This window comes from Neolamprologus brichardi, chromosome 14, assembly GCF_056152115.1.
Source record: "Neolamprologus brichardi isolate AB-2024 chromosome 14, ASM5615211v1, whole genome shotgun sequence".
NCBI classification, from domain to species: domain Eukaryota; kingdom Metazoa; phylum Chordata; class Actinopteri; order Cichliformes; family Cichlidae; genus Neolamprologus; species Neolamprologus brichardi.
In genome coordinates, this window is record NC_142117.1 from 18,728,561 (window position 1) to 18,754,598 (window position 26,038).

Below are 26,038 nucleotides of genomic sequence, written 5' to 3' on the forward strand. Positions count from 1 at the left end.
GTTCTGGCAGACTAGAATGCACACATACACCCTCACGTTCAGAAATTATTTCTGTGTGGATGCATTTCATTATCTGCGTGGGCGAGCCTCCCTGCCTCTGTCTGTCTGCTGGCCTGCCTGTCTACCCATCTGTTTGCGTGTATGTCTGCCTGATACTCAATTTTTGTTTTTTCTCTTTTTTTTGCCCTGTCTGCCTCCCTGTCTACCTGCACTCCATCTGTCTTAGTATGTGTCTGTCTAGAGGCTGCGCTGTCCTTAACTGTCTGTTTCTGCCCATCAGCACTGAGTGATATCTCTGTTTGCAGCATGTCTGTATTCTATTAGCTAATCAGCGCTATAAAGGCGGACTCTTCCAGAGCTGCAGCTGTGTGGAGCTGCTGAAGAATAAAAAGCCAACAGCACAGCAGTGCACCCAGACGAACAGGACGACCTTGACAGCACTCAAATGCTTGCACACATACAGTATATACGCACAAATAGCATGAGCAACATCAGCACAACTCAGTTCGCTTTATTATTAATGCCGCCAAATCTTTCTTGGTGCATGCCTCGCTTTGATTATGTGTGCCCACATGCGCCCGGTTGCAAGTGTGTACTTGTGTGTATGTGAAGCTAGGATTTATGCACATTTCTTCTTGACATAAAGCTCATCTCAGTTTATCTCTAAAGCCAGTGCAGACTGATTCTGTGGTAAAAGTGAATCTATTAATAAAAGAGATTGGATCTCTATTGGAGAGATAAAATGTTTGCTCATTCTGCCTCCATTTGTCAGCATTTTTCTTCAGTTGACATTAAATCTTAGAGCTGAAGCCAATCAGGCTTAAATAATTGTTTGTATTTATAAAGTTTAAAAGCACAGTTGTGCTCTGCAGCATTTACCAGTAATAAAGTAAAGTATTTTTGCTTGCCACACAATTTAATTATATATTTTTTTTTTTATCCCTTTTTGTTGTGACACAATAGATGGCCGACATCTAATCAAAGCAGATGTTGCTGAATATAGCAGACTGCATCAACATATTGGACGGGGCTAACAAAGCTCCAAGTCCATCTGTGCAGAGTTACACAAAGAATTATGTTTAACATCACTGTTTGTCTGGGTTAAGCATTTATTTTATTTTACTGTTTTTGCACAAAACCCAAGAATCTGGGAGTGTTTCCAGGATTATTTTTAAAGATTATTTTTAAATCTTAATACTTGATTATAAATACAGTTAAGAAATTGCTGTAGAAAATATTCTGCATGGTTTTTGGTCTCATGCGCAGACCTTGTACAGATATAGTTTGGGAAAAGCAGCACTGCACGTTGTTTTGTATTTAATTACTCTCTTACAAAGTGCTGAAACACATACTCATTACTTAAAAGAGAAGGATAGAAATAGAAATGGCATTACATAGAAGTACCTTAATCAAGTACATTAAAACTGTACCTCAGAATAGTGCTTCAGTAAATGCACACCACTAACACTGTCCACGCGCTCATAAAATGGCGTTGGGCTTTGTAAGGTTTGTGGGCGTGCGTCTGTATGTGTATTATGTTCCCATTAGTGCATAATTGGTGTTCCAGTTTTATCAGCTTGTTGATGCGGTGATAAAAAGGTGAGGCATTAAATGGTCTATTAGCCACATTAGGCTGTGCATTTTATTCTCTCCCTTTGTAACCCTTTGGGCTTCAATTTACAAATACACAATAACTGAGACAAAAATTACTCTGTCCAATTTAGGAACCATTCCACTGAAAGATACATGCTGGGTCCATGTGTTTTTGGACTGTGACGTTACTTATTATTGTAGCTGTTCACCAAAATGTGGTCAAGTTACAGTTACATGATGAATATGAGTTTGAATCTCAACCTTTCACCTTTTATTTAAAGGTTTGAATAAAAATATTAGCTGAAATGTTTTTCTGAACAGTTCGGTGTTTTTAGGGGTTCAATATGTAATTGGACAAATCAACATATTAATAAATACTTTGTAAAAATCCTTTTCTTTAAAATGATCCCCTGAAGTGTGGCACTCGTGGCCCTCCCCAAATAATGGTTTTCCTGCTGTGTGTGTGTGTGTTTTTGGCCATTACTGCTGCTCCATTCAGTTGTTGTTGATCGACTCAGACCAGGTGATTAACTCTGCAGAATATTCCGCTAATTTACTTTTCAAAACCTGATGGATTGTTTTTACAGTATGTTTTGGATCCATCTGTGCATTGCCATGAAAACAACTATTTGCCTCCTTCCTGATTTCTTCGTTTTCTTTCGCTTTGTTTATTTTTTTCATATTTGTCACATTCACCTGTTACAGATCATCACAACAAGCTTTAATATTAGAGAAAGACGACTCAAACAAATATAAAATGCAGTTTTTAAATAAATAAAGTCCTACGCTGTGTTACCGTGATGTGGTGTAGCTAAGCTGTTCAGACCCATCTCTGTGCCTTTTTCTTTCATCAGTGAGCTCTGGGTTCCTTCTTTCTGTTTTTGAGGTTGGTGACTGGTTTGCATCTTGGAATGAATATGCTTCTCTTTATGGTAGACCTGGATAATGATATGTCCCCTCCTGGAGACTGTCCTTCCACTCGGCTGAATGTTCTAAAGGGTTTTTTTCATAGGAAAGGACCCTGTGGTCATCTGGCACTGTTATCTTCAGTGGATGTCTAAACCTTTTTATGTTGCGGTGCTCACCGGTGTGTCCCAAATGCACTCAATTCTTGATCTGACCACTCCTATAGTCCCTGCTACCTCTCTGTTGGATTTGTTTAGTTTATGTAGCCTGAGGACGGCCTGTTCCTCCTGCAGTGAGTGCTCCTTTGACAGCATATTTTGGATTAACCCAAACAGCTTCCACTCTTCAGCTTATATCCGGACCTCTGACCTACCTAATTTATGAAAAAATGTAGCCCACACTTGGCCATAAATCAGCTTTATAATTATGTATCCAATTACATCTGAGCCTCTGTTGATAAAGACACCTGCTGTGGTTCATGCACTTTTTGTTTGTGTTTGTTGTTTTTTTTGTTCAACCCCTCCAATTAAAGCTGTGCTACACTTTAAGCCAATAGTCATAATTTAACTGAAACTAGAATAAGCTCTGGTACACACACAAAAAAAACCCCAAAAGCACATGGATCTAACTGTATGTTTTATTTTATGAGAAGCTCAACACAAGCATGGAACGTAAACACGTTTTTAGAATTCAAATCTGTGTCATATTTCCATGTGACATAAAACTGTGTGACGCCTTTGTGTAACAGATTTTATGCCTGCATTATGTGTTGGCTTTGAGTCTTTATTTGTAATTTGCAAAGTATTTGGCTCATTAATCTTTGCATCTACACGTCTCTCTGTTTCTGTTTGTCTGTCTTTCTTTTCATACAGAGCTGGGTGGAACGTGCAAATAGACAGGCACTCCTGTCAGACATCCTAGATCTATCTGAGCTATTTCACCCTGATACCTTTCTTAATGCTTTGAGACAGGAAACTGCCAGGTAACACACACACACACTGGACACCTTCATAGGGGATTGAATAAGTGTATATATCAATGTTAAAAATACGTATATTCACTTTGCTTTTTTTAAGGACCATGTCCTGTTCTATGGATAGTTTGGTGTTTGTTTCGTCATGGAGGAGTCCAATTGCACAAGCAAAACTACAAGTAAAGGTAAAGCCAGTCATCTACTGCTCATGCATGCAAACATCAGATCCTCACCTCCATCTACAGAAGAATACAAGTGTTATAACCAAAGTACACTGGCTGAGTGATAATTATTGGAGGAGAAAACAGCAAGAATAGATACAGATGCAGATAAGGAGGCAGGAGTTACACGACTGAAGAAAAAGGAGAAACTGGGGGTAAAAGAAAAGCAAAGAATTAGCCATTGTGCCAGAACTCAACTCTTTAAGAAGGGTATGTTACCCAGAATTATGCCTGATCTTGGTACATGGGGATCACTCAGCTAACCCAAACTGCACTTTTGGAAATGTGCTCGGGCACAGCAAAGATCCCCCTGGTGTGAGTAAAGCCTTTATTAAGGACAAGGCCGCTGCTGACAGCAGCCAGCTCAGGTCTCTGGTGCGTTTTGGATATATTGTGTAATTCTAGTCCTTTCTGACCAAACAGAACTGTGCAGCACTCCTCTCAGCCATCAGTTATTCATTTTATGTTCTGATTTAAGGGTGATATGACTGTCTTTAATATAATACTTTGAGGCAATACTTCTATTACTTTCATGCCAATAAAAATTGGCACAGTTTGACATGCGCTTAGTTAAAATACACAAAGAGAGAAGGAAAGGGTGTTGGTGCTGACAAAGAGGCTGCAGCTGCAGGGAGGGAAGGGGAAAACACTCAGACGTCTGACAGAGAAAGTGAAAGGATATAATTGTTGTGAAGCAATGAGCTCTCTCTCTCTCACACACACACACACACACACACACACACACACACACACACACACACAATATGTAAAAACATTTTCTGGATTTGTGTCTTGCTCTCACTCTCTGGGTTTTTCTTTCCCAGATTATGGTGATTTAGTACTTGTATGTGTGTGTCTGATTTGATGCCAGAGTTCCCTTTATTGTCTGTCCTACTGTGGAAAATCCCTGAGTCACTGGACTGACTTCACTTGATGTCTCTTTCATGTAGTATGTAGCATGCTAGTTAATCTGGGAAGGGCTCCCACCAGTGTTCAGCGTTTAAGTCACAGAGTAGCTGTTGTTCCATTTTCGCGTGTCTGTTTCTCTTGTTCATCTTATCATTTGCATTTTCTTTGTAGATTGGAGGTCTCCAGTTGGAGGGTTGCAGTTTTGATGGTGTCCATCTTTGTGAGAACCAGCATGATTCTACCAGCGTGTCAGCTGTCCCAACGTGCTACATGGCCTGGGTTCCACAGGTATGCACGTGTTCTTAAAAGAGAAAACCACACTGTGCAGCACCTGACAGTAATCATCTTAAATGTTTTGTTCCAAAGCCCACAGCAATGTCGTCTTTCAAAACCCAAACATGTACAGTTTAAGCTAATAAATTGTATAAAACAGAATTCTTTTTGTTTACATTTTAGGGTTTTGGCAGCAATTGTTTGCAATTTTATTTGAAAAGTGACACAAATGACTAGATCATTTTTTAAACAGTTGCCAGGTGCTCTCATGTCAGTTGACTACTCAGTTAATGAAGTACTTGTTCTTTGACCTGGGATGTTGCATTATGGTGGAAATATGAATTTTTATCAAAATTACACAAAGTCTGAAGGACGCTCTGGGGATTTGTGCAAATGTGAGTTTTTTGCTGTTTAGGCTTCAGTCACACAGGTAGAGCCCAGCCAAATATCTGACTGATATGGCTGATATTTGCTAACATGTAACAACTGATAAATACTCATTTAAAAAGTAATGAAGAGACGAGAGGATCGTCTTTCAACTGCATTAGAACATTTTTCAGTGTTGATGTTGCATAGTTTGTCCAACAGAGGGCGCTATACAGCTTCAGTGTTGGCATTGAGACATGTTTATTTTTTAACTTGGATTGTTAATTATTTTAGTAACAATTCATAAATAACTACATGTGACAAATATTAACAGGGAAATTTGTGTAAGCTTTATGTGTCTAAAAGGAAAAAACATTTGACTGTTTGCCATATTTGTAAAAGACCGAATATCAGTATTGGTCTTAAAAATTTTCTGTCAGTCCCTAAAAATAATTAGTGGTCATTGTCGGCCTCTCTGGCTTTTTATTAGCACTATTCATGTGCATCATGTCTTTATGGTCAGTTTTTAAAACCCTTCCACGTAACTACAGCCCACAGACTCCATGAGTGCTCCAGAAAAGAATCACTCTGACTAAAATTTCAGTGTGGACGTCAAGCTTAGGTTTAGGAATTGTTCATAGCAAGTCATCCAAACCATGCAGCAGCATATTAATGTCTAACCTCATGTTGTGGATGGATCGTCTCAGGTCTTCTCTTGCTGAAGTTGGGTCTGTTTTTGGCGTCTTCTTCTTACCATGTGATTGCATTTGTCTCTATCGGGGGACCTGCACATGAACTTTTATTGAGGGGAAAAAAGTTAATCCTCATCCTCCATCTTTGCTGGGCTAAGAAATGGCTAATGATGTCAGACTTAAGAGGTTGACTGGGCTCTACAGGCTGGTCTTGAGACCTTTCGACTAGTTGGTGAGTAGTTGCTGTGAGATTGGTTGCAAAGAGGCTACACTGAAATGCGATTGCTTTGATCTCTCTTTGCGACTGATTTAACCTAGAGGCAGCCAGCAAGTTCCAGCAACCACTCGCCAACTGGTCTAGGAATTCACATTTTCCCTAGCGACCAGAGTTTACCAGGTCTTCACTGACCAGTGACTGAAGTTTTATATGTTCTATCTAATCGGTTACATTGCAGTGGCAGAAAGTTGTCATTTATTTGTTATCACGTTTGTGAGATGTGTCCATTTTTAATCATTTAGCATGAAACTCTGTAACTATTATTTGTGCATACTTACGCTCCTACACTAAATTTCTACTTCATCCTAGAACTCTGTTGCTGCCTGCACTGCAGCAGAGGAGAGTATCTGTCTGCCTCTCTATACCAGCTCTGAGAGGGTGAAGGTGGTCACGCACATCTCTCTGCCCTGTGGAGCAAACCCCAACCAGTGGATACAGTGTGGAGCGGCTCTTTTTCTCAAACAGCAGTAAGAGGACGGGATCTGGTTGTGGCGGGACTCACAGAGAGAAAAGGGATTTTCTGTGCTCAGTATCTGACCGGATGGATTGTTAGCACTCTGATATGTCAGGGTAATTTTTCAGTGAAGCGCATTAGCTCATAGACCAAACCTTTTAAAACACACACACTTTATTTCATATCATTTGTATAACAGAGTACAAGGGAAAGGACCAGAGTGAAGGAAAACAGGACGAAAGAATAACTGATGCTTTCTCGGGTTGTGCTACGACACTAAAACTGAATAAAAAGCTAAAAGACAAACAGCGGTGATACTGTTAATAAACTATACATGCATTATTATTTGGATCCCAAGAAACACTACTACACTAAAACTGTCAGTAAGTCTTGCTGCTTCCAGTCTCACAAAAAAATTGTGTTTATTACATGTTAAAAAATGTTTTTTGCATAGGCATTGTATTCCCTGCTGTACTTTTGGACGTATTTATTCAAAATAAAGGTAAAATAAAAACCATCTTTCCTGCCTTTAATAGAATAACATTGCTAAAGTACTAAAAGAGATGTGTGTGTTTGTGCATGGTGTTTCAGCATGGCGCTGACCCTCCGTCACATACTATTAGTAGTCAGAACTGTTTGACAGTGAACTGTACAGATCTCAGTTCACTGTGTTCTGCCTCTCCCACAGCTCTGCTGAAAGGGGCTTTACAGACATGATGCACTTCAGTGTCAGTTCTCTTTCTGTAACGCAAATACACACACATGCACAAGTTAGTCCCTAACCTCTGTGTGATTGGTTCTGAGTTGAGGTTGAACGGAGTCAGTGAAGCTGTGATGGATGGCCACTGAGCTGCAAGTGTGGGCGTGCGATTTGGAAGGTGTGTATGGGCGCTTGTGTATGAATCCAATCATAAGCATCAAGCTTGATTGATGGCTTAATTACAATTTTTCCCCCCCTCCACCATTCAATTTTTCAATTTTTCTCATGCCTTTGCGCAAATGTCTGTTAATGTGAGTGTATGAAAGTGTGATCACATCTGTGTGTGTGTGTGTGAGGAGACGGAGAGGAGAGTTGAAATTAGGGAGGAGCGGGTATTGTGTGTGCACTGCAGTGTGACAAAATGGGAGTGAAATGGAACAGCAGGTTTAAAAAAGAGAGAGGATTGGATTTCAGCGAAACATGGCCCTCTGGGTCAGAGAGGGAGAGCGAGCGAGAGACAGACAGAAGGATGGAGGCAGAGGAGGAGAGAGGGAGGTGATGATGCAGAGACGGGAAAGAGCGAGAAAAGGGCCGTAAAACTTGGGCGAGAAAATTGAAGAGAAACAGGAAAATGAGTGTGGCAAAGGTGACAGGGTTTGGGAGGACAGGTTAAAGGGAAAGATGGATGGAGCGAGTGAGGACAAGTAGTGAGTGAGTTATGGGGAATCAACAGGGGAGGGAGAGAGTGAAACACAGGGAGCTTATAGAAAGGTTTATACCTGCTACGGTACTGGACACTCTGCCAGTTTGTCCTGTATTTCCTTAACAGCATAAAGATCTTTAATGTTTTCATTAGATTGCACTGTAACAAGTCAAAACAGGAATCTAAAGGCTGATTATTTTCTCTCTGCTCAAAAATGAGACATTGTTGAAATTGGATTCAAAACAGTGAGCGCTGTTTCACAACTCTTCCTCGCGTTTTGATGACTTCTAATCCTGTAGGAAGCGGTGGAAAATTAACATCAGCATTGCAGCAGAGGGGGGAGAAAAAAAAGGCTTTTGCCAAGGGCTTGTTTCCAAGGTAATGTGTTTACAGAGTTTTGTCTTTATCTCAAATTAGCATTCCAGGTTTGAGAAACTATTGTGATAAAACTCCTGCTGCGATGGTGTTCAGCAGCTGCCTTTGCAGGTTGTTTGTTTGGAGTTCTGATCACAAACCCACACTACATGAGTAATCCGGTGAAACGTCAGAGCAATGATGTAAACGCGGCACGCTGCAGATTCCTCTGATTTACCTCAGCAAAGCATTGTAATCCGTTTCTAAACTGCCACGTTTAGTGCACGCATAGCATTAAAAAAACTCCCACTTTTCAATAATAATAAAAAAATCTTGGCCTTTTCTTTGCCTTTGTCTTGACCTGCCCTCCATTCTTCCCGAGCTTCCTCCATGACGTCCACAAGTGTTTGGGGAATTTCTGTGTTGTTCAAGCAACAATACAATAATGCTTATGTAAACCGTGCATATGTGAGACATAAACATTTTGTTTTCTGTCTGATAATGTCTCTAACACTTGTGGGGGGCTTTTTCGTCCAAATAAACATGAGGAAATAAACAGGAATGAACAGGACCTTGTCATTTGTTTTCCTATACTGTAAAATATACAATCAGGCCTCCTCAGATTGGAGTCGGGTTTGGTCTACGTTTAGTCTTCCTTTCACGGTGTGTCGAATGGTATTTTAACTTTTAGCATTCAGCATGCTAACCAGGCCAACATGTGTTGGCTCGCCATAAAACAAGGTTGATAAAATATCTGCTTCCCAGATTTTAAAATGTTAGGGACACTCCCTTATTGGGCACTTGCCATATTTTAATAAGCAGTACGGGGCTGGAACCTTCATGGGCTTCACAATTTGATTCAGAAGTCTCACTGCGCTGTTTTCCCAATAAACAACAACAACAGAAACGCTTCAGTGTGTCCAAACTCAACAGAGAGTTTTCTTCAGGGGTGGGAAGTGAGAGGAAGAAGCCAACACAGTCAAGCAGGATGGAAACATGCAGAAAATACACTGCAGGAGAGCAAAATGGAGGAGGTGTGGAGAGAGATGCGAACACTACTGGCAAGGAGGCAAGAGAGGAAAAATGGGATCTACCTGGCAGTGAGCAAGTTCGATTGACCCAAAGGCAACAGCAGCTGAAAAATATTATACGCTCTGCAGCTGTACATATTGTGTCTGTGTATCTTTATGCAATATTAAAATTCCTGGTGATATGAAAAGACATCCCTTAATACTGTCATATTTAATGCTTTGTACTATTTTATCATAGTGTCAGATCCACTGGTTTCAGACTGGGTCTGCCACACCCCTCATCACAAATACTGCCAGTTGTTACCTGTTAATTGTCCGTTATCTGTTCAATTCCAGTGTTACCGACTGAGGAGCCAAAGATAGTGGTTTTTGATTGATTATGTAGGATATTGAGTTTTTGTTATTAAATAGTGTGTCAGGTTGTATTTTATTATTTTGGCCCTGGAGAGCTTGATACTTCCTTTTTTATCCCTCAGCATAAACATGCCGACTGGGGTGTTGTCACCATGCCGGCGGGCGGGCAGACGGGGTGGACAGTCAAGTTTGTGGAAGTGGTAACTCGAGAACGAGGCGATTAGGATTTTGAAATTGATACCATGGATTCATCTGCTAAACATCTTGGACCAGTTAGAATCTCAGTGAAGGTCAAAGGTCAAGTTTTCTTGAGCATCTGTTGGGTGTTCAGACCTGCCCTTCTGCAGACCTTTAAAATTATCAAACCTATCTGACATTAACTGGTCAAGAAACAGCTTGTTGGTCCATTGTCCCATTCATTTTGAACTTCTAAAAAAGGGGGACTGCAGATTCAAATGTCTGTAATTCTTCAACAGTTCGTGCAAAAAATAAAAAAAACCCCAAAGCAAACAATCTTCTAAAACCCTTTGAATTAAAGCGGAAAGTCTGCCCTTTAGTAACATATTGATTGTTTGATTTACAATCCACTATGGTGGTGTTACAGAGGCTAAACTACAAAGGTTGTGTCTTTGTCCCACACATTATGAAGAGCACTACTTACCTCATGCTAGCTTCCTCTTGTAATGGGCCTTTCCTTGTCACAGCGCTGCCATCCAAGATGAGAGTACAAGATATAATGAGACAATGTATTAGTGGTCAGCTGCTGCTTTAGCCAAGATGATCATTTCATTCCTCTCCTAATAACAACATAGGATCCCCAGAACCCATTAAAATAATTGCAAGGGACCCACTGCGAAAAGGTTTAAGGCCCAAGTGATCTTAAATATATCTTATATATCCTATATATATATATATATATGTGTAAAAGAAGCTCTGGCCTCGTGCCTTGAGAACAAATACGGTGTAATCATAGCAGGGAAAAAAAAGTTCAGTATTGTAGCTAATGTAATTTCCTTTGATAATCTGCAGAACCATTTGATTTTTGGAGCGACTGCACAGAACATGAAACAGACGTTTTCAAAGAGACATTTTCCTTTTTACATTTGTTTTTTTTATGTGTATAAAATAGTAATGAAAATTGTTCACTGTTCAGTTTTCTACATACATTTTGAGTGGTGACCGCAGGCTGATGGTTTTCATGATTACATGCTGTTGAAGGGCACGAGATGCAGTTTTAACTACTGCCAGATATCCCTGTCCCTGTCTGAAGTCTTTTAAAAGTAGTCTGTTGGCCTGTGCACGATATTACATTTAAAATATCTATAGGAAAACATGTTTTCCTCTCATGTGAGTGTCACATATGTAAAACTGTGCCTGTGTACAAACCTCTGGGAACCAGTATGAGACAGCCTAGTACAGAAAAGTTGACAGCAGCAGTTTTTTACAGTGAAAGCCTTCAGGATGTGACATGAAGCGATCTTGTTTGTTCATTGCAAAGAGTGCAGTCTCCCTTCAGTTGCCTCACAACACGTATTTTGTGTTGTGCTCCAAATGATTTCATCCTTTTTGTTTTGTTCCTGTGCAAACGTGTGAGTAAGAATGTGGGAGTATGCATATGTTCTCCTCAGTATACTGTACAATGGTTTATGAGTTCAAGTGTGTGCATGTGTGTGTGTTTTAGTGCGTCCTTTCCCTGGAGAGATATCCTGCCTCCAGCAGAGTCAGAGGGGCTGACAGATGACCACAAGGTCACTCATCTCCTCAATCTGTGACCCTCTCAGGAGGCACAAACACCCATAAGAGGGATTTCATTCCCCTTTTTTTTCCCCTCTTTTTGCTTTGAATCGCTTCTATTCCTTGCTCCTCTCCTCTTCTGCTGCCTTCAGTCTCAACTTTCCTTTGTTCTCTTGTCATTTGCACTTATCTTTTCCTCCTTCACACCTCTTATTCTCCCCTCTGCGGTATCACCTTTTCCCTTTTTTTGCCTCACCTTCTGAGTTTTTTTTCTTTACAACTTCTAATTTTGCACTCCCTTCTTACGTCGCTGCCCCTTTCTCACTCGAATTAATGACCTCTGTGCAAACTAATGAGATTATTGTATTAACTAGGTTCCTTTGAAGACCTCATGCAATCTCTGATACAATATTTGAGACCTACTGTCTGGTTGAACTGGCTCAGATCAAAAGATTTCTTTTTTTTTTTAGGTCATGTTTTGTATGAGACTTTGTTACCTGTGCCAGGGAGGTTAAAATTTAGTGTTGTAAACTAGCTTGAAAAAATGAGATATTGAGATATGAGTTTGTGTAACTGTAAATCATAAATGAACTACTGTCCTCTGATGTTTTATGTGAGATCTTGCCAAAACTAAAAGCCAGCTCATGTAAAAATACTGACAGCTGTGGACTTGAACTCAGACCAGTCAGGTTGCTAATTTTTATACATATGAAGTGCACATATATGCATGTATGCTAGAAAAAATAACATGAGGAAAAATTGCTTTCTCAGTTGTACAGTTTGTGCATTGCAGACAATCCATATGATCAAAGGTTTTGAGCTACATGCACAAGTCCACAGAGGGGACGGGAACCAAGAAGCGACCTGCAATCACTCTGTGGTTCGTATTAACAATGTGAGCAGCATAGATTATTGATTAACTGTTCAGGAAGAAAATCATCATTTTGAGTCTGCTCTGTCATAAAATGTACATAGAAAATACTCAATACTTGTGAAAAAATAAAAAGAATGACATGAAAAACATTTACTCTGCTCTTGGCTTCAGTGTAAACAATGTAATGTCTCACACACTGACTGCAGTTTGGACCCATGAATGATTTCTGCCCTCTGTTAATACAGGGGGAAATTTCAGAGGCCCACCTCTTTGGTTCGTTTTACTCTCTGTGAATAACTCAAGGGATTTAAACTTAAATGATTTGATTTTGGGAAGTATCGCTGTGTGATCAGTAAGCAGCACTGGGGACTGCATCCTGATTTCTAGGCAGCACAGAAAACTTTCAGAAACTCTGGCAGTGGTAGCTCAGCCCTCACCCAACCTCACCCCCAAGGTGTCTATGGCACATTTTAACTCTGATGCACTCTGATGCATCCATCCACCCAATTTTTTCCCTACTAATTCAATTGAGGGTCACCAATTAAGGGGCTGGAGCCTATCCCAGAGGTCCTGGGGCGTGGGGTGGGGTGTAGTCAGTCTGTAGCAGGGCCAGCACAGAGACAGCAGAGTTTTTTGGTTGTTTCTTTTTCTAATTGAATTTGTTCTGAATCATAATTGTTTTTATGTTATTTAATGTTTTCTTATTTAGTTTCACTCCATTTTGTGTACAACGCTTTTTGACCACTTTTTGTAAAAGGTACTTTAAAAATAAACCTTACTTTCTTACTTACCTAGCCACTGTGGTGAGAAGCCAGATTACACACAGGTGCAGGCAGAACATGCAAACTCCACCCAGGATTCAAAACCAAAACCTTTTGGTTAGCAACACTGGTAACAACCACACCACTGTGCAGTATATTACTGTGATCCAAACAATTTAAAATAAGGATAGTTCGAGGGGCGTTCTGCTCCAGAAATAAAATTTTTTCTATAAGGTATTGGCTCTATTTGACAGTCCTTTAAAAGCTTAGCTTCTATATCAGACTTAGCTTACTTATATACGTATAAGTCATAGCTTAGTTTGGTCTTATCTAAGGAAGCCCGCAAAGATAAATTACTTTACCTTACCCAGAAAATCCTTTATCAATTTTTTTTTTAAAGTATCTTGTGGTTTCCTTCGATCAGTGTTTTAAAATGTTGCCTGAGCCAGTTCCTCTTACAAAATAGAAAAAAGTCACATTCGTTTTCCAAATAGCTTTCAGAGCAAATGTCCAACTATCTTTTGTTCTGACGGCTATTTGCACAGGAGCTTAAAAATATGGGTTGGAGGTTTTTGCACTTTGCCCAGCATCCGTCTAAAGTCAGCTACAGTGGGCTATGTAGTGGTCATTATGGCCAAAATTATTGTGGTTGTAAAGACATTTTTATGAAATGCATGTACTCAATAGATGACCCAGGCTGTTGCTAAGAGCACTTAGCACCAGGGTATTATTTTGTACCTATTCAAAACAACAAAAGTTAATGGACGCCAGCACGACTTCCTGCTATAAATTCTCTTTATGCGTTGTATAGAATTGATATGAAATAAAGGCATGCTAATCACAAGCTGCATTTTCAGTGTAAATGTGTTTGATGTATATCACATGAAACAAACTCGCTGAGAACTTTTAGCTTAAGTGCTGTTGCCAGCATAATAGAGATGGAGTCCATTAGGGTATATAATGGTGTAATAATCTCTCAGAGGAGTGTGAAGTCACATCCTCTAAATGTTTTTTTTTTCTAGCAAACTGTTTCTCTGGACTTGGTTGTTCTTTTTCTAAGATCTGACACTGTTTAGAAATCCATTTGAAGGCGATGGAGACTTTCATCACAGATATTGAACTTTCGGGCAAACTATTTGCTGTGTTTTTCCCATCTATGATCGATCCCACCATCACAGGCCACACACACCATCTAAAAGCTGTTTTCTGCATTGATTTTACATACGGTCTTCAGTCGGAATCAATCAGAAATCATCTTGTGACCACAATTGGCATCTGTCCATACTGTACTGCATGTATCACTGGAACATTGAATAGCTTTTCTGTGCTCAAATTAATTGTAAGAAGCACACTGGCTCAGGGGTTAGTACTCTTGGCTTACAGCAAGATTGTTGTACGTTTGAAACATTCCTGATGGAGCATATCCTTCACTTGCTTGTGTGGATTTTCTTTGAAAGCTCCGGTGCTGGGTATAATATCAAGAATTTGACATTTTGGTTAAATAAATGGTAAAAAAAAAAAAAAAAAACACAATAAAGACATGTCAAACCTGAGAAGAGTTCACATAGAGTTCTATATTTGAGGCATGTGGATCACACTAGCCTAATCCTCTGCATCTCAGGTTGTGTAGCCAAACTGTATTGCAATACAGTCTGCAATAATTCTGCTAACCAGTTCAAACGAGTTTGTTCTTGCTGCATTATTGAAATGCAGAGCAAGTATGATCTTCCATCTTCAACCTACCCGGAGACCGTGCTGCATAATAAACAACAAAAAAAATGTGAGAGGTTAAAAGATGCAGGACAGAGAAGATGTAGTGTTTTAGTGGATCTGGTTGGGCCCCAGTGATCATGCACTCGCCATCTAATATTGAAGAATGTTCCATATTAGAAAGCTGACAGCAGTTAACTGACCAGCTGCACTAACCCCTCCCCTCCGCCGTTACAGCCAATGGACCAGCATAGATTAATGACCCTCCCCCACCACTCCTCAAACCCTCACCCAGTGACCAAACTGCTCCCATCTCCAATGAAGAATACCCTTGAGGAAGCTCACAGGCACACATTCCAGTATGGATAGACACAAGCACACACAGAGCCACACACTCACCACTTAATTCAGCCTCCTCTAGGAACAGCGGGCCGCTCAGTGGCCGTGTTTATGGCTTCTCCAAACCTGCAAATCACCGTGGTTACGGCTGGGCATATTTATGACCGCGGCCTGTCTATCAGCCCTTAGACAAACCGTGGATCACTGGAACAAGCGCACACGGTCACGTCTTACAGTGGAGACGATACACATGCTCAGACAGCATAAAAGGCCTTTGTTGTGTTCGCGTGTGACCAACCATCACATGCAAAGAGATCCAATCTGCATGTGTCAGAGAAGCATTGCGGTATTAGAGTTGATGAAATTCTTTGGATAAATACTAAATCACACAAAAAAAGTGACTTAAAAGTTGAGAGCATGCAGTTATTTGAATCTGAGGTTTGTCATTGCTGGCTTGTGTAGCAGTAGAGACTTTAAGGTGCAATATCAGACCCACTTCTCGCAGGATTTAGCAATTTATTTTGTTATTTCCACATCCAGAAACCATGATTTCTCTCTGTATTTTTTGTGGCAAACTGTGGAACTCAATCATTTTTTTCTTTTGCGATAAAAGTATCAGAAATTGCCAGCTCAAAGGGGATCTAACTTTGTAACAGAGCATGGCGCAGTGGGAGAGTTTGCACCACCAAAGCGTTGTCATCACCTTTTTTTCCTCACCTGTGCCCATTTTGTTTCTTTGTTTGTTGGTTTTTCTATGACGCAAAATGACCTTGGCTCCTGTTATGTCAGAGAGGAGTCACAGTTGGGGAAGTTCTGTGTCAGTAACAATCAAGCAGTGAATGCCTGCTATGGGCTGACATTGGCCAATTTGACTCATGAATTTCTGAAAGAAGAAGAGAAGTAAAAGAGTGCCTTTGTTCGGTGAATTATTGACATTATCACCTTGAACTGTCAGTACTCACCACGATACAGTCTGCTTTCCTTAGAAATATCTTTTTCCTGATATTCTTGAATTTCTTCTTTTACATTTTAATAGCATCAAATGTCTTGTTTCTGCTCCAATTCTACTAGAACATGTTCTCTCACATTTATTTAAGGTGAGGCGTGATGATTTTGCACTTCCCACATTAGAGTAAACTCAGTTTCTTACTCAGTAAAGGATTGCTGTGCTGTTGACACATGTAAACCATGACTATTAGAGCTCAGCCTTCAGCTCAACCACAACTTAGCCCTACCAGTTAAAATAAAGCAACAACTCTGGCTCAAATTAACTTCTCTTAATCATGTATTGAACTTTCCTCTTTTAAAGTTGGCTCAAAACATCAGTTTTGATTGCAACTGTGTGCAACAAACTTGCAACTGCTATCTTCAAAGTGTATCAACACAGCGATAAAATGGCAATAAGACAGTCAGCATGCTGTAACTGTGGGGTACACCCCCCAATGGTGAAATGTTCAAATACATGGAAAAACTGTTGTTGACATAACCGCTATGATACTTTGAGATTTTCACATTTTCATAGTTGGTGTAAATGTAGATGCAGTTACATGTAAAGTGTTTCTGTGTGTTTGTCAAAGATTTGTCAATGTGGAGTGACTCCACATTTTTCAAACTCTGATTGGTTACTCTAGTGGGACTAGCCAAGGGAGACATGAGACTATAGCAGCTAGCAGCTCAGCATGTCCAAGTATGGTGAAACAAGAGTACCAGTATGTGGATAAGTTGAGAAAGGAGTTACATCATGTCTGCCTCTAGTATCTGAAGCTTCACACAAGAATCAGAAAAACAAGCCAGGCTACGACACCAGGTTAGAGTCTACTCCTGCAAAAAGGAGGCACAATATCAGACTAAGCTCTTGGCATTCCTGGAAGACACAAGTTAAGTTAAGTTCCTAACTGTCTACCAAGTGAGGCCTGAAGGGGGAAAGAGGGTTCTTGGTGAGGATTCAGGAAACGCAAGACGAGAAGTGTGCACTTCAGAGGCCATCCACCAGAGCTTCAATTTGCCCAGCTTATAAAAGAGAAAAAACACTGGGGAACAAGTAACTGATGAGCAAAAAGGACTATGTTTCCCAGAGCGAGAAGTAGGATCTTCTCTGTTCTTGCAGAGGAATTCAGTAATAATTGTGAATAGCCAGTTTAGACCCCTTCTATCGTCCACTGAACCAGGCTGAGGCTAAGCCTGATACAGTCTGTGGGGAGGGAAGTAATAACCCAAGGTACTTTGTGCAGCGATGGAAGGATGTGTGACCTTGATTTATCTGCGTGAGGGGGAATTGATGGTATTACACAACTGTCAGAGGACTCGACGTGGGAGCTATCCGAATGTCCAGCGATGGGGAGGATGCTAAGGGTATTCCTGTTGCTAAACGAGCTGTAAGCCCAGTGATTTGTCTCAGTTACCAGGAACCAGCAGAGAAAAGCCTCCTGTGATTATTCACAGAGGGATGAGAGTATGCATCACCAAGGTTACAGCAGATGTATTCCCTGGTGCGCCTTCATCTTTCTAGTGTTTCACAGTTCGCTGTCCCAACCGCAAATGGCAACGAGAGAGAGAAGATGACCTGTTAGACCTCAGAGTGAAAAAGAAGTGACTGGTTGGGACATTGATACATTTAGAAGAGGGGCAGTATAATCCAGTGTTTACCCAAACAATCTCTGATTGGTTGGTATGGTGGGATGAATTGAGAGAGACAGAGTGGGAAGTAGTGAAACATAGTTTGGCTCTTGCTCTTGGGCAGACCAAAGTTGCTTTTTCATGGATGCAGAGTTTGGCTGTGTTTTTTCTTCACTGCCACTGTGGATTGTTGGACTCTTAGTAACTACAGTATAAAGGAGCATTGATTGCCTAGGGTGAGAAACCCTGTTATAGCACTGCAAGTGAACAAGGATGGTGTGCTCGCTTACATGCAGTACATCATACTCAGGCCTGCAATGAGTTTATTTGTGTTTACTGGATGTTTTACTTTTTCACAGAAATGTAAATGTATTTGTAAAACTAGTAATAGCTTCTACTTAACTGTCTTATCAGCGCTGAATATGTTTTTTGCAGGTTTTACCAATATGCAAGCACCATACCCGTGATTTTTAAAGCTTTTTTGGTTACCCTTTTTGCCAAGGGAAGTTTGTTTTTGTTTTGTTTAATCGATGGGAAAGTTGCATAAATTAATGCCTCAAACGAACACCAGAAACTCAATTATTTGTGTTGCTTATGTTGGTTAAATAAATATGTTTATTGTGCACAATTTGCTTCTTTTATTGCTCAGGCTAATAGGTAGATTTTTAGAAGCTAGGGGATTTGTGGTGTTAAGGAGAAATAACATAAAACTTTGCAAATATTTTACTTTAATCTAGTTAATCTAAGCGTGTGGTGGGGCGTGGCCTGCGGTGCCGTGCAGGGAGGGCGGACGCACCTGCACGGCATCCTTAATCACGTCCGCCAAGTTAAAAACAGGAGGACTCAGGGGTTGCGGGGTTGTGTTGTGATGTTAGATCAATAAAATGGCTCAAAACACTGATCCCTGGACCCGCCGTGCCTTATTCACACCACACTGGTGCCGAAACCCAGGAGGCGGCATGGCGGGTCCTTACCGGAGCCAGGGAAGGGAGGAGCTGACCCAGATTGTGGCCGAAATAGCGGCCACCCAGCGGGAGCTGGCGGCGGAGGTGCGTCGCCAACAGGAACAGCTGCGGAAGGAGAGCGAACGCCACCTGAGGAAGATGGCGGAGCTGGCAGCGCTGCTCCAGGCCTGGGCGACCTCGACGCCGCCACCCCCACCGGGGTATACTGACGATGGTAAAGCGGTGGAGGAGCTGTGTGGGGCACCTCGGCAGCCGGAGGTGGTGGACGAGTCACGCGGGGGTCCGAGCCTGCCGGAGGAGGAGGAACAGCCGGGTGAAGGGCTGCTCCTGCCGGGAGCGGTGGAGGAGCCGCTCCAATCGGAGGCGGAGGACGAGGCAGGCGAGGGTCTGCGCCGGCTGAAGGGAGAGGAGCCGCGCGAGGCAGCAGAGGCGTTACCACAAGAGCCGCTCCAGCCGGGAGAGGCAGCGGCGGAGGCGGCGCCCGAGGAGCCGCTCCAGCCGGGAGAGGCGGCCCCCGAGGAGCAGCGGGATAAGTCGGAGGTGCCCGTGCTAGGGGAGTCCGCGCCACCGAAGCCCCAGGTCGGCGGGCGGAGCAGAGCGGCCTCGCCTCCACCAGAGGCCGGCGTGTGGTGTGGTCCGGCGTGCTGGACGCCTGCCCAGCCGCCCATGAGCCCCAGCTCAATGTCAAGCCGGCTGCGCCGCTGCGTGCCACATGGGTGGCCTCCGGTCTAGCTCCGGGGCTGCCATTGGACACGTGGGCGACCCCCGGACCCACCTCATCACCGGCGCCGCTGGATGAGTGGGCGGCCACCAGAACAGACACCTCCCTCTCGCTAGGCCAAGGCCTGGGGGTGCCGACGGTCCGGGCTGATCCCCTCTCCCGCTCGCGGTGGGAGGAGTAGGTTCGGCCGGATGGCTCCCCGGCCTCAGTCGGGCGATGGGGGTATGTGGTGGGGCGTGGCCTGCGGTGCCGTGCAGGGAGGGCGGACGAACCTGCACGGCATCCTTAATCACGTCCACCAAGTTAAAAACAGGAGGACTCAGGGGTTGCGGGGTTGTGTTGTGATGTTAGATCAATAAAATGGCTCAAAACACTGATCCCTGGACCAGCCGTGCCTTATTCACACCACAAAGCCTCTGTGGGTTTTTGTATGATAACAGTTCACAGTAGGGATGCACCGATACCGATACTGGTATCGGGGCCGATACTGTAAAATGTGTGTGTACTCAAACTCATAAAAGTTAACCAATACCATGAACCGATACTAACTTATTTCATTAATCAGAGGGTGGCATGTCATTTCTGTTGTAGTTCTTTAGATTGGCCACTAGGGGGACATCCGCACTAAACAGGCACAGGGTGAGGCGAGAGAGACTGGCGGCTTCAGATAAAAAAGAGAAACTGGAGGCTGCTGTAGCTAGACTAAACAAAATGTCAGCAGTGTGGACCGGAACAGCCAACTTTAACTCAGGTTTTGGAAAAGCGATGAAAAATGTCAAGAGAAAATCCACGGGCAGTTAAAATAACAGAGGCTCTGACTCATTTTATTTCTCTGGATGACCAGCCAATGCCGTGGAAAGCATAGGATTGCACCGTCTTCTCAGCATACTCGAGCTGCAATATGAAATTCCCAGCCGCCCATACATCAGGGAGATAATGGTGCCAAAACTTTCTGAAGAGGTAAAGACAAGCAGTGTGTGCGTGACGTCAGTCCTCGGTTTAACGGCACAGTGGACTGATGATCCACGGGCAGATGAGGAGATTTTTTGTCAGTGCCAAATACTTTTGTTATTTTGTTTGTTTGTTTACAATATGGACACTCTGCAATAATTTAAACATTTATTTTATTCTCAAACCTAATTTGTATTTATTTGATTCCAAACAGAAGTGTTTGCTCGAGACAGTGCCAATAGTTCAGTGATATTTTGTTAAATTACAATGTGGCGACTCTGCAATAATTTAACAGAAGTGCTTATTTTTCACTTGAAATTTTTTTGTGGTCATTTTTATTAAGATTTAATTTTTTATCGGCAGAGAATAAAATAAAACCTGTCTTCCAATTCATTGTGTGTGTGTGTGGTAGAAGTATCGGTTTTTGTGCTCTGTATCGGCAAGTACTCAGATCCAAGTATCGGTATCGTATCGGTTTGAAAAAATTGGTATCGTTGCATCCCTAGTTCAGTGTTACAAACAGAAATGCACGTTAACTACTTGCATTTAGAGTCCAGCCAGAACTTCATAGATCTGATACAGAAATTCAGAATTTCCTTCACAGATAGTGATGTAATTGCCACAGGATGGTAGTTTAACAGTGAAATCATGCAGGTGCTCTGTAACCTTGTGTTTATATAGGAATATAACCAGAATATATCCATCTGATAAGCGGTTGAGCCAAGGCTCCTGTTCTAAAGAGAATTACAGATCAGTGTTCATCAGTGTAGCCCGACAGCATGTTGGCAATCTATGTTAATAAATTAGGCAATAATTTTGAGAGTTTAGTGAATTTGTCTGAGTGTGACTGCAGTTGGAAAATTTGCCTCCCATCAGGTACCTGTGGAATTGTCTTGCGACTGCAAAGTGGTTGTCAAGATTTCTGAGGTGGAAGTTTGCTATCCTATTTTCACTTTACTGTGACTGAGCTATTAGACTTAAAGCAACATAGCACTGCACTTCAGGAAGCTCTACCCGCTATATATCAAAATAAGATTGATAAATTTGCCTATTACTTTGTAAACAAACACAGCAGGCTCTCTGTCTCTCTATCCCTTTTATTTTTCCAGGAACAAAAAAAATGGATTGCGTTTTATAACTAGATTGTAATATGTCAGGTGAGTTGCCCTTTAATTTATGAGGCGAGCTTGATCGAAAACGAGGTTAAAGTTAAAATAATAATGATTATTAAATGAAATCCAGCTTTAAACAGGATTGGGGAATTCCAAATGCCCAAAATGCTTTAAAGGTTCGCCCTCAAGTCATTCTCAGTCTCAGATATCATGCACATTCTTTTTCAAGACGTGTCCATTTTTTTGATTGACTTAACAATGAATACCGTGAGGAAGGTGTCTGTCCATTGCTGAAAAAATGCTATTGTCGTCAAACCCTTTTGTGAATTTTGCTTCTTTTCCACTGCCTGTTGTCAACCATTTCCTGACAAAATTCTAATTCCTGTGCATGCTAACATATATTATATATTTGTGTATATGAAACAATAATTATGTAGCTTTGTGTCAGACTGTGAGTCAGTAATGATGCTCATAACTGTTTTCTTGTGTGCATGTTCCACTGAATCTCAGTGTAAGACACTGCTATCTTTGACTTTCGTCTGTATCGTCAGGATTGCATCAGCAGAGTGTTACTGAGACTTGTCCCACAGTATCTTTTCCCAATCCTCTGTCTTGAGGAACACAAAATTGTTGCAGTTGTCCCCAAATGCCTTGAAAACTTTGATATTTTGTTCGTGATTAAGATATATTTAAATCATTACCATAAATCCTTCTCGCCAGTTTGCTGAATGTTGTTGGGATGCTAATATTTGAACTTCAGATAACTCAGATCAGATCATGCAACAGAGTTTAGACAGCCAGCATGAAACTGTCTTTTCAGTTGTCTTTGCAATTCTGCTCAGTGCTGTAGCCAGGGAAAGATTAGCTCAGCATTTCTGTCACTAATATGCTTCATTAGTAAAGATAAAAGCCGAGAAATGTGAGCATAGACATGCAGTGAATTTAGGGTTGGATTATATTTTGGCATCTTTTGAATACATTTCAGCAATATCAAATACTGAGTAGATGTGCAAGTATTTGTTAATAGCCTTCTCGTGGTAGGCTTTTAGTCCATCAGGTGTGGAGAAAGTAAAAAAGGTTAAATGTCAATGTCTTAGGACAGCTAAGCATTTCATTGTCACATTTCTTAGCATAAAATTGAAAATGGGAAAATATTACCGGTGCAGATAGAAGATGAAATAAGAGCATAACAAGATAAGATGAAAAGTAAGAATTAATATGATGGAAGACGAGGGCAAAACACTAAGGAGAAAGAATTTCAGGAGGACAATGTGGAGAGAGAGAAATTGATGGAAGCTGTGAGTCAGAAAAAAATAATATGCCTGAATAGGGCTCCTCTAATGGAAGAAAGAAATGGGAGAGCGTTCACATCTGCCTAGAGTTAGACAAATATGGAGAAGATGGAAAGAAAAAGAGGGATAGGCTGAGGAAGATGACAACTTCTTTAAGGGAGGAGTGTGAAGTTGACTCATCGTCATCCAACACAATCTCACTCTTTTTGTTAGAAACAGATACACAGTCACAGCACACATCAAGTCTGAAAGAGTGTCAGACTGTATTGCCTTTAAAAGACTGTGCAGGGAGAGAAAATGGTGTTAATGGCCCTGAAATGCTTTTAACAGTCCTACGCACACAAGTCAGATTTCTGCCTTTCCCGTCTTGCTTTTTGCTATTACAATTCTCAGGACCTTGTCAGAAACTTAGGATGTTCCTGAGTGGTTCCACAAAGTGCTGGAAACTGCCTTTCAGCCTGTTTCTGACTTTTGAAAAATGACTTGTGTGTCTGTGTATTGGACCTAATAAATCCTGTAGCCATTGACAGTATCCACCTCTTTATTTCAGACAAGGTGTTTGAGCTGAACTTGCTTGAGCTGAACTCAGGGTGAATGAACTTGCTTGAATTAGGCTACGCTAGCTTCTAGATCTGGATCAGCTAGATTTGCTGGAGCCACCAGTTTTGGGATCAAAGCCCCCATGGTTCCAGTTACCATGGGGACCGCTGTTGCTTTCGGTCTCCATACCTTCCCTAGCTCCTCTCTCAGCCCTTGCTTGTCATGGTCCCTGTGCCTCACCAGCTGATCCTGTATTAGGCAACATGTTTTCTCTCTCTCTCTCTCACACCTGCTCATTATGGGCTCCCGCCCCTGGCCCACGCACCTGCTGCCTATCGGGATGATCGCAAGGCCGATTTAAGACGGCAGCACTGTGTCACTCGTCGCTGGATCGTTGAGCTATCAGCGTCAGTCTCTCAACCATTAGTGAGTTAAACTCCGTAAAGTTGTTTCCGTCTGTTTGTCATTAACCCCCGTCTCTGTGTGCAGATCTACCCCGGACCTTTCCCTGCTGGCCTGTTTCCGTGTGGACGAGTGAGTGGATTTGTGTTTCCCCAGTGTGGGGAGTGAAGAGAGAGAGCCTTTGGAGTGCGTCTGATTCCTGTCTTTCCCCTCACATACCCCGGAACCCTGGACCCCCCTCCCCTCCCTCCAGCACGTTGTAAATAGTATCACCAGGTGTCATTGTGTAAATAAACTGATTGTTAACTCTGCAAAGATTCCCGGTCTGCGCCTGACTCCATTAACTAAAACGTGACATTGCTATTGCTTGACCTTGCATGCTCCTTCTTCACTTGTTGTAGCTAAGTCTTTCACTGCAGCCACCTTCCTCTGCTTGTCCACTGCTACTATGTCTATGACTATGTATGATTAGCCATCACCAGTTTGTCTGTCTGTATCTGGAAGTCCCACAAGATCTGCGCTCAGTTTTTATGCCCTGCCTGCTAGCATCTTGCACCCTGCTATTATGCATCAAGTGCCTCTGTGCTATACTGCAGTCCACCTTTGTTGAGTCACTGGTAGGATTTTGTAATATCAGCCACTTCTTCTATCTGCAGATTGCACATGTAGAATTGCATCATTGGTGTTGAAAGGTATAAACATGATAAAAAGATAGGAGAAACACTTCAAACTATGAGCTGACCTTGGCGAAACAAGGCGACAAGAGTGCAAGAGAGCTCTTATAGAGAGCTCATAGCTTGAGAGCTTAAGAAAGGAAAGCATATTACTCAGTGCTTCAAAGACAATAGGGATCTTCTTGATTTCAAATTTGGTTTGAAAAGAAAGGCAACTGAGTCATGTAAAGATTACGGCTATGAGCTCTGTAAAGATACAATGTTGGCTTTAAAAAAAAAGAAAGTTGTTTTATTAGGATTTAATTCTGTATTCATAAAGCATCTCACAACAGTTGCAAACATGTCACTTTCACATGTTTTAACAAACAAACATAGTAACAAAGCAGCATGTGAAATATAAAAACCCACCTACGTACCGTCTCAATCCACACTGTACCAGCATACACAACATGCAGTTAGCTTATATACCGGAACCTTCTTGGTGGAAGGAATTCCGAAAGTGTCACAGCAAGTGGTTGACTGGATATAGGAGGCGGCTCAGGAGGTAGAGCGGAAGGTCAACGATTTGATCCCTGGCTATTCCAGCCTGTATGTTGAAGTATCCTCGGGCAAGTTACTGAAACCTGAGTTGCCTGTGATGGATTTATTGGAGTGTGAAATGTTAGGTAAAAAGTGCTTAGGCATAGGAAACAACACTTGTGTGAGGGGGTGAATGATGCACATTGTAAGAAAAGTACTACTAGTGCCAAAATTGAGTAAAAAGCACAATATATGTATAAGTAAAAGTAAAAAGAGAGAAGGGTAATGTACTTTTCTAAGTGACTACAGATCTTTTAGCAAAATACAACTGTGTCCTTACCAGTATATTAATGCCACACTCCTCTGGGAGTATTGTGATCTGAGTAGGGGATCACTCCCTTTGAAAATCTACACTATATTGCCAAAAGCTTTTACTCATTTATCTAACTCATTGAATGCAGGTGTTCCAACCACTTTCATGGTCACGGGAAAGTAAAATTAAGCTACTAAACATGCAAACTGCTTCTGCATATATTTTTGAAAGAATGGGTCATTCTCAGGAGTTCCATAGTGGTACCGTGACAGGATGCCACCTGTGCAATGAGCCCAGGCATAAATTTACCCACTACTAAATATTCCACAGTCAGCTGGTAGTGGTATTGCAACAAAGTGGAAGCGATTGGGAATGACAGCAATTCAGCCACAAAGTGGTAGGCCAGGTAAAATCATAGAGGAGGATCAGTGAATGCTGACGTGTATAATGGGCAGTGGTTTAGAACTTTCTGCAGAGTCGATTGCTGCAGATCAATCTTCATGTGGCCTTCAGATTAACTCAGGAACAGTGCGTAGAGAACTTCATGGAATGGGTTTCCATGTCTGAGCAGGTGCATGCAAGCCCCACATCACCAAGCACAATGCAAACTGCAGATGCAGTTGTGTAAGGCACGCCACCACTGGACTCTAGAGCAGTGGAGATATGTTCTCTGAAGTGATGAATCACACTTCTCTGTCTGGCAATCCAA

At 41.9% G+C, this 26,038-nt stretch overlaps 2 protein-coding genes across 4 annotated transcripts in view; both read left to right on the forward strand.

The window, feature by feature from the left end:
* dync2h1 (dynein cytoplasmic 2 heavy chain 1) overlaps nt 1-7,178 on the forward strand; it is a 123,340-nt gene extending 116,162 nt beyond the window's left edge. For all 3 annotated transcript variants that reach the window (XM_087850941.1, XM_087850940.1, XM_087850942.1), the window contains exons 93-96: nt 3,372-3,481; nt 3,576-3,657; nt 4,774-4,890; nt 6,520-7,178. In XM_087850941.1, coding sequence (XP_087707067.1) covers nt 3,372-3,481; nt 3,576-3,657; nt 4,774-4,890; nt 6,520-6,681 — 471 coding nt within the window. In that variant the 3' untranslated portion in view covers nt 6,682-7,178. The remainder of the gene's footprint in view (nt 1-3,371; nt 3,482-3,575; nt 3,658-4,773; nt 4,891-6,519) is intronic.
* Nucleotides 7,179-18,724: 11,546 nt separating this feature from the next.
* On the forward strand, nt 18,725-19,537 carry LOC148098869 (uncharacterized). Its single transcript, XM_087851627.1, has one exon. The coding sequence runs from the start codon at nt 18,725-18,727 to the stop codon at nt 19,535-19,537; it is 813 nt and encodes a 270-aa protein (XP_087707753.1).
* The last annotated feature ends 6,501 nt before the right edge of the window (nt 19,538-26,038 follow it).